General features: G+C 38.3%; 1 protein-coding gene across 2 annotated transcripts; it reads right to left on the reverse strand.

The window, feature by feature from the left end:
• Window positions 1-3,636: 3,636 nt before the first annotated feature.
• On the reverse strand, window positions 3,637-8,341 carry LOC123238938 (olfactory receptor 151). 2 transcript variants are annotated; one of them, XM_044666193.1, is made up of 2 exons: window positions 8,333-8,341; window positions 3,637-4,569 (listed from the first exon to the last, which is right to left on the reverse strand). In XM_044666193.1, the coding sequence occupies exons 1-2, from the start codon at window positions 8,339-8,341 to the stop codon at window positions 3,637-3,639; spliced, it is 942 nt and encodes a 313-aa protein (XP_044522128.1). The 2 variants fall into 2 exon arrangements, with proteins under 2 accessions (XP_044522128.1, XP_044522129.1); XM_044666194.1 differs by lacking the exon at window positions 8,333-8,341 and having other exon boundaries at window positions 3,637-4,575.
• Window positions 8,342-8,629: the final 288 nt, after the last annotated feature.

Here is an 8,629-nt window from a genome sequence, read left to right on the forward strand (position 1 = left end):
GATGCTCTTGAATGTGGGGGCCTGCAAAGATGTGGGAAGGAAATCTAGGTACAAGAAGAAGGTACAGAGAGCAGCTTCAGGCTACTGGGCTCTGAGCTGAGCGAGTCGGCAGCCCAGGGATGAAATGGGCCATGAGTAAGAGACGGTTTCTGTAAGTAACTGGCCAGGACCCAGGGAACTTGCTCAGTACCCACTTAATTAGAGGGAGTCTTGAGGCTTGGGTGTGCCTCTGATGATGGAGGGTCAGAACAGAATAACTGCCTTTTCCCTCTGTGGCTGTTGTGGGCCTGGGTGGGGTCTCATGGCTTTATACAGACCTCTTATTAATGAGTTATTTTCTGCAGGGCTGTTGCGGGTGGGAAGGGGAGTCGTGGGTGATGAGCTATAGGGCCAATGCCCATTCCCCATATAATTGGTGTGGAATTTGAATGGAGTTTGCTTAAATGTGTTGACCACCCTCATTTTGTGGTTTAGGGTGGAGATGGAACCCTTGAGCCTCACTAGAGTTGGGTATCGCATATAGCTAGCCTGCTTTATCCCTGCTCCCTCCTCTAAGCAATCATTCTGCATGTGGCATTAAAACTATCCTTCTTCCTTTGATTTTTCTGTTGCATCTTTCATTTCTTTAATACTTCCAAAGATATATGTTTGGTTATTTTGTTGTTGCTGTGATACCTTGAAATTCTCAAAACTTAATAGTCTTTGAGGGTAATTATGACTAAAAAATTTGCCATTGTCTGAGCAACTTGGTAATGAGCTTCTATGAACATAGATAGACTAATCCTCAGATGCAGATGACTGTGCAAAGGGACTACCAGCCTAGAAAGAATGTATTTGAAGGAAGTATGGAGATAGAAAATTTTGAGTAAATATGAGGAAAAAAAAGCAAGGGTATAGTTAGAGAGAAAGGGCAGGTAGGAAAAGAATTATTGTGTACTTTCTCTCCTAGTTATGCCAAGTCAATAAACATTTATTGACTACTGCAATGTGTCAAGCACAGGGCTAAGTGCAGGTGATACAAAGTAAGGCCCCCCCAAAAAACTCCAAATGAAAAATCTCAACCTCCAGTAGTCATTCTCATACATTTCATAAATTGGAGATAATTTGAAAGAAAAGGCACTAATATTAAGGAGGACCATTAAAAGCTTGCTGCAGAAGCGAGATTTGAAAGAAGCCAGGGAAGCCAGAAGGCAGAAAGGAAGAGGGAGAGAGTTTCAGATATGGGTGACAGCCAGTGAAAATGCTCAGTTGAGACGGACCATCTTGCTCCATGAATAGCAAGGAGACCAGAATCAATGGATTGCAGAGTTTGTGGGGGGGTAAGGTGTAAAAAGACCATGAAGGTTGCTATGATGATAATAACAGATAATTTGGAGAAGCAGATAAATGTGTCAGGGCCAAATAGAGCTTCAAGTCAAGAGCCGCAGATTGACAGGCTTCAGTGAGAAAGGAGGGGGTAAAACACTCCTGGATCTCAAACCCCTCCCCCTCTAACTGCTGCTGTTTCAGTTGGTAATGAAGACAGGAATGAGATTCTTCTGGTAAGTTTGTGTTATGGCTGAAACCCCAATGATGTTCCTTTTCTTTAATTTATACTCCTCACAGATCTGATAGATGAGTAAAAAGAAGCTAGTTATTCTAACTGTTGAGGACAGAGAAGATCTTCTTAAACTGGCAGCAGACAGGATTCAAACTAGATGTCCAGACTGAGTTGTGAGTATTCCCCCAAATAATTACTAGGCACAGATTTGAAGGTATAGGTTATATTAGGAAATAACAAGGTGAACTAGAGAGGTTAATGAGGGTTTTAGGACAATGAAAGGTGACCCTGAACTGTTAGATTGAAGCTGCCCTTCCCCCCTCCCCAGAGGAGTGAAGGTGCCTAACTGAACTTGTTAGATAATTTATATATCTAATCACTAAATCACTAGGTAATTATATATTGATATTACTGAAGAATAATATTAACAAGCAGGCTAACCCTATGAGTAGCTTATGCTACAATGGCTTATGCTACAATGGCCACCTCAGGTGAACCCCCAAGTCTGGAGTAGTAAGCAGGGTGTCTGCTCACTTCAACCTCCACAAAGTAACTGTCCCAAACCCTTCTCAACTGCCCCTCACCCAAAGTTCTCCAGGGGGGTCCCCTGGAATTCTGGGTGAGGCTGTCCCTGTACCTTTGCAGGGATTCCATGCTTTGCATCTCCACATAACAAGGTAAGAAGAGCCATGGTATGAAGAGCTTTAAAAATTAAACAGAGGATTTGATGTTTTATCTTGGAGGCAATAAGGAGTCATTGGTGTTTGTTGAATGGGGGAGGACTGGGTGGTACTTCTCTGAGGTATACCTTCCCTGGTGTGCCTGCCAATGTAAAAATAACTCAATGTGATAATGTTTTATCTTTAGAAACTGATAAAATAATGAACCTTTTTCTCAAAAGCCCAATTCTAGGAGATTTTTAATTCACATAACATTACATTTACAATCTTCTTGTTTAAGTCATGTCCAACTGATCTACATACATTCATTACAGGGCCCTGGATAGTGCAAAAAATGTTTCTAATATTGGAATAATTGTACGAATTGTACACAAGCCTGATTCAAATGGAGTAGGGATGAAATGTTGGTTGGGAGTGGAAGTGGGGGTGGGGGCAGTGGTAGAATTTTCACTTTAATAGTTCTGGAAAATATGTTGTTGAGGACTTGGAAACCAAAAAGGGAAAATTGGGCAGTATGTTATTTTTGGTTGATATGCCATATTTCATATTTAGAGTCCATGACCAAAAGTCACACCAATTTTGTTCACTAAATAAGGCCTTTCTCTTCTCCATATACTCTTCAATTTTTCTTCCTTCTATTTTTTACTATTCTTTTCCATTTCATTTTCATTTTTGTGATTTTCAAGATGGTTCACTTCAAAACTTACACAGGAAAACATGGATTAACCTTAACCCAAACAAAACCTCCTTCACACTCTGGATGTTGTCCATCTTTCTGCAATCTGCCTATTCTCTGTGGGTAACAACTGGGACAATGATGGGTTTTCTTTCATCACCTTGGCTACATAGAAAGAACAGATGGCAGAGGTTCAATCCTTCAGGTGGATTTGGTTCCATTTGTCTCCTGCAATTTGCCCAAGCAGATTTTTCCTTTCTTCTGGGCTCTGCTCAGAGTCTTATTCCTTTTAGGGTTCTAATATGAAACATGGAGATTTGTTTTCCTCTGGAATTTCAAGAATTTTTTTCTTCCCTGAATGTAGAGGGGAAAGAATTCTCTTTTATACATCTCAGATTCTCTCTGCAATTCCAAGTTATGAAGAGATCTGAGGAAGAATCACATCTGTCAGTTCATGTGTTTACTGATTTTAGTGCTTTGCTATGCTTGTGGGAGAGACATGCATGGAAGTGTCAGGGTGAGTCCTTGAGGATTATAGCTATGCTCCTGAGGGGATGCAGAGGGGCCATGTCTATAGTCCCTTGCATGAGTCACAGGTTACAAAAGAAAAACAGCTATGGGGAGAACTGCTTACTCCTCATCCCCAAAATTTAAATCTTCTAAGGGCTTCTTTGCTTTCTTAAAACAAGATGCTATTTAACCAGTAGGCTGAAGAAGAGAGAATAATAATGATACTTGAATCAGGACTTATTTATCCTCAAGGTTTTCTGCAAGGCAGCTTTTACCTCTTTGTTCCTCAGGCTATAGATCAGGGGGTTTAGCATGGGGATCACTGTGGTGTAAAATACAGAAGCTACATTCTCTTGGGCCAGGGAGCTGGCTGTGGAAGGTTTTAAATACATGAATGCAGTAGACCCATAAAATAGAGCAACAGCTGCAATGTGGGAGCTGCAGGTGCTGAAGGCTTTGGACCTTCCTTCAGTGGAGCGGATGCGGAGGATGCTGGAGAGGATGAAAGCATAAGAAACAAGGACTGTTAAGCTGGTTGCTATGATGTTAAATCCAGCCAGAAAGAAAATCACCATCTCAATATCATAGGTGCTGGAGCAGGAAAGTTTCATGAGGGGTAGGATATCACAGAAGTAATGACTGATAAGGAATTTACAATAAGATAATTTCAACATAAGGACTGTCTCTATTGTTGAACCAATGAATCCCATTATGTACACTATGGCCACCAGGAGGAAGCAGACATGATGGGACATGATGACATTATAGAGCAATGGACTACAGATGGCAACATAACGATCATATGCCATCATTGTCAGCATGTAACACTCAGCAATAACAAATACAAGGAAAAAGTAGAGCTGAGTCATACAGCCTGGATAAGAGATTGTGTTTTTCTCCAGTACAAAATTTCCCAGCATCTTGGGGGTAATAACAGAAGAGTAACAGAGATCAACAAAGGACAGATTACTGAGGAAATAGTACATGGGGGTGTGAAGGTTGGAATTCAGCCCAATGAGTGTGATCATGCCCAGGTTTCCCACCATAGTGATTGCATAGATCCCAAAGAACAGAAAGAAAAGAGGGAGCTGGAACTCTGGACGATCTGTTAATCCTGCAAGGATAAACTCAGTTGCTGTTGAGTGATTTTCTGCTGCCATTTTCTTCTAAGTAAGGATAGGAATCTGGGGGATGGAGAAAAGAACCGCATTAAAGGGTGCTTCTATTTCTACCCATTTGAGGGTAGGTCAGAGTTGGAAACATAACCCAGGATTTTACTGTACCCATGAGATCTGTCTTCACCCTCACAGGGTTGTTGTGAAGAACAAATGTGCTAATATTTTTAAAGCACTGACCATAGAGCCTACCTTTTAACAGGTGCTTTAGAAACTTGAGCTATGATTAAATCTATATCTAAATCAGCATTCTTATTACAATATTCTGACAGTTGATCATCCAAGTGTCTACTTGCAGGTGTCCAGTGAAGGGAATCCCACCATCTTCCAAAGACTTTTTGGTAGCTCTGATTGTTAGGAAGTTTGTTTCTCTGCCTGAAGAATCAATACTCTCTGAAACTTCTGCTTATCAGTCCTAATTCTGTTCCCTGGCATTAAGCAGAATAAGTATAATTCCCTTTTAAATATTTGCAGCCTCCTCTTCTTCTCCTCACTCCAAGTCTTTCTTTCATTAAATATCTCTCTTTTTAAAACCAGGTTCTTATATGACATGGTATTCAATACCCTCACTGTCCTGGTTCCTTTTGCTAGATGATCTCCAGTTTTTTAATCATCCTTCACAAAATTGATACCTTGAACCCCAAAAATACACACATGAACTGTCCATTTGTTATCCCTCATTTTCACTTCATAAAGCTTCATAAAGCTCTCCCAGTTCTTCAGTCATACTCTAATACTGTCTTTTTTTTCACTTCCTCTCAGTTTTTTATTGTTTTGGCCTGCTTGCACCCATTATACATCTTTCCATTGCTTTTTTTGTTGGGATGACTTACAACTTTAATTCTTTGAAGACGGTGGATTTTCTAAGATTTCAGTTATAAAGCATCACCACAATAATACTGATGTTAAAAAGATGGGTTAAGTAACATTACAGAATATGAAATGAGTCAATTCTTCCCAGAGAAGAAATGATGAGAGTTACCTCAGTAACAGCTATTTGTATATAGTCAAACTATTGACTAATTAGAACAATGAGCAAAATGGATACTAAATTAGAAGAAAGTATAAAAATGAGAAGCCATAGCATGTAAAGAAAAAGCTCAACTTGAACTATTTAACTAAGCTGTCAATGCTGAACAATGGGAAATGGATAAAAGAATAGACATCAGCACCAATTATCATCATCTCCTAAGGAAGTTTATCAAATGCAAATCAGTGACTACAACAAGAAAATCCCAAAGAGACTACAAACTACTTTAGCCAATAAAAATTTGATCTCTTTGCCAAGGAGAGAAGATATATGGTAATATTTATCATATTGCTTACTGGAATGCTCATGAAAATCATACTAATGTAATTATAATGATTCCTTATACCACATCTAAATATACCTCTGCATGTTATTTTATTTTTTCTAATTTGCTGTTTGATTTGCTATTAGAATTTTTTTAAGGTTGTTTCTATTAGAAGAGAATGAGACCAAATTCAGGTAATTTTCAGAGATAAGGCTAGAAGAAATTTCTTAATGAAATGAGTTTAAAATGACCATAAAAGAAAAAAAATGTATAATTCCAGTTGCATAAAATTAAAGTTTTTACATGCAGAAAATCAATGTACTTGGTCAAGAACGGAAACCACTGAATAGGAAAAATATTTGCATCAAATGTATATATGTATTTTAAAACCCTTACCTTCTGTTTTAGAATCAATAGAGTATCAAGGCAGAAGAGTGGTAAGGGCTAGGCAATGGGGTTTAAATGAGTTGTCCAGGGTCACACAGGAACTGTCTGAGGCTAGATTTGAACCTAGGACCTCCCGTTTCTAAGCCTGGCTCTCAAACCACTGAGTCACCTAGCTGTCCCTTGTCAAATATTTTTAATATGTGTCTGATATCCAACATATATAGAGAATTAATAAATATAGATAAGACCAAGTGTCATTTCTCAAGAGAAAAGTGATCAAGGTATATCAAGTAAACTCCATGAAAGAAGAATTTGAAACTATTAACAATCATATAAAAGATAGGTCTAAATCACTAGTAATAAGAGAAGTGCAGATCAAAACCACTTTGAGGGGGGCAGCTGGGTGTCTCAGTGAATTGAGAGCCAGGTCTAGAGACAGGAGGTCCTAGGTTCAAATCTAGCCTCAGACACTTCCTAGTTGTGTGACCCTGGACAACTCATTTAAACCCCATTGCCTAGCCCTTTCCACTCTTCTGCCTTGGAGCCAATACACAGTATTGACACCAAGCCGGAAGGTAAGGGTTTAAAAAAAGTCACTTTGAGGTTTCAACTTGTGCCCAGCAGATTCAACAAAGTATCAAAGATGAGAAAATATGAGATGTTAGTATGGAAAGATTGTGTAGAAAGACAAGCACAGTAATATACTATTGGTGGTAGAGCTGGGAATTAGGCTAATAATTCTAGAAAGTGATTTGGAATTAAATTAAGAAAGTAATTAAAATGACGTTCTCTTTTATTAGGAGATCTAATTGCAGAACATATACTTCAGAGAAGCCAGAGTTAAAAGAAAGGTCAGGAATATAGCAAAAATGAATAGTGAAGGGATAAAAACAAAGTTGATGCCCATTGATTGGGAGGACAATTAAGGAAACTGTGGTACATGAATGTAATGTACTGTGCTGTAAAAAAATGATGACTATAAATAATTTGGAGTATCATGGAAAGACTTACATGTACTGATGTAGAGTGAACTAAGCAGAACTAGGAAAATAATATACATAAAACTACAGCAATGTAAATGTAAAGAGCAAGAAACAAAACCAAATGCTTTATAATATGAATGACCAAGATATTGACCTTGAAGAAGGTATGAGAAAATTCACTTACCTCCCCTTCTTAGCAGATGCAGATTCTGGGTATGAAATATTTCAGACTCTCTTAATGTTTTATTGAGTTATTTTTTTCACCTTTCATTTTTATTCTCTTTTATAAGAGATGGCTTTCTGGGTAGAGGCATAGGGTAAGAATATATTCAGAAATGTAAAAATGATCTTAAAACAAAAGATATCAATTTATCTGTTTATCTGTCTGTGCACTGAAAACTCAGTGAAATATTATATTTTCCAGATGAAACAGAAGATGGGAAATGAGAACTACAGGTTTTGCATTGATATTGCACTAATAGGTGAACCCTGAAAGCCACAAAGAACACAATTTCTTCCTTAGTGGCTTATTGGCAATTAGTATCAATAGTGACCAGCTAATTAAAGTTTTGTTGGGCCTTGAAAGCCATATATAGGTAATAATATTGTAAAGAAAATTCCCCTGTTTTACATATATACAAATCCTTTGTGTATATACATATATATTTTTTGAGATGTGGTTAGGTTATTTTCTTCTATGTATCAGTGCTAAATAGCTTTGCTTTGCTAATGATGCTCTACTAAAATCTTATTTACTATCATGCCACTTTCTGGTATAGAGGTGACCCTGAGTTATCGAAGGTTTTGCCAACACAAGAAAAATTTTGGCAAATCCATTCAAGCTGGAGTGGCTTTGAGAATGAGGTAGTACTCGGCTGTATTGTGTCTGACATCTGAGGATGAGCAGAGAGGCTCATCACATGATATAAGTTAGATATAGCAACTCGTAAAGACCATCTACTAAGGCACGGAGGTGTTAAGATCTGTATCTAGGGATGCCCTCTCCCCTTAAATCTGGAATCTTTTATTGAATAATAATAAGCATGCCAAAGAATGGAAGCAGTTAGTAGCCTAAGAAAAGATAACCACTTCCATTTGAGCAGGTAGGACCTACATTGTGGCTATGGAAGCAGGCAAAAACCAAGAGTGAGGAGTGAGTGGGTTGAAAGCATTTTGTGGCTTTTAGAAGTCAAATGAGATTTACTGCTTGAAAATCAGAATAAATAGGAGAGGGGTTAGCTTTGGGAAAGATGAAAACTTGGAGAATTTGATGAAACCTTATAGTTTCTTTGGACGAAAGGAGATCAGGGAAAGCAGTTGGGTGGAACTAGAAAAAATACAGAATACATGGAAAATCATGGAAAAAAGGACCTAAATAGGCAA

Source organism: Gracilinanus agilis, chromosome 3 (assembly GCF_016433145.1).
Source record: "Gracilinanus agilis isolate LMUSP501 chromosome 3, AgileGrace, whole genome shotgun sequence".
NCBI lineage: Eukaryota > Metazoa > Chordata > Mammalia > Didelphimorphia > Didelphidae > Gracilinanus > Gracilinanus agilis.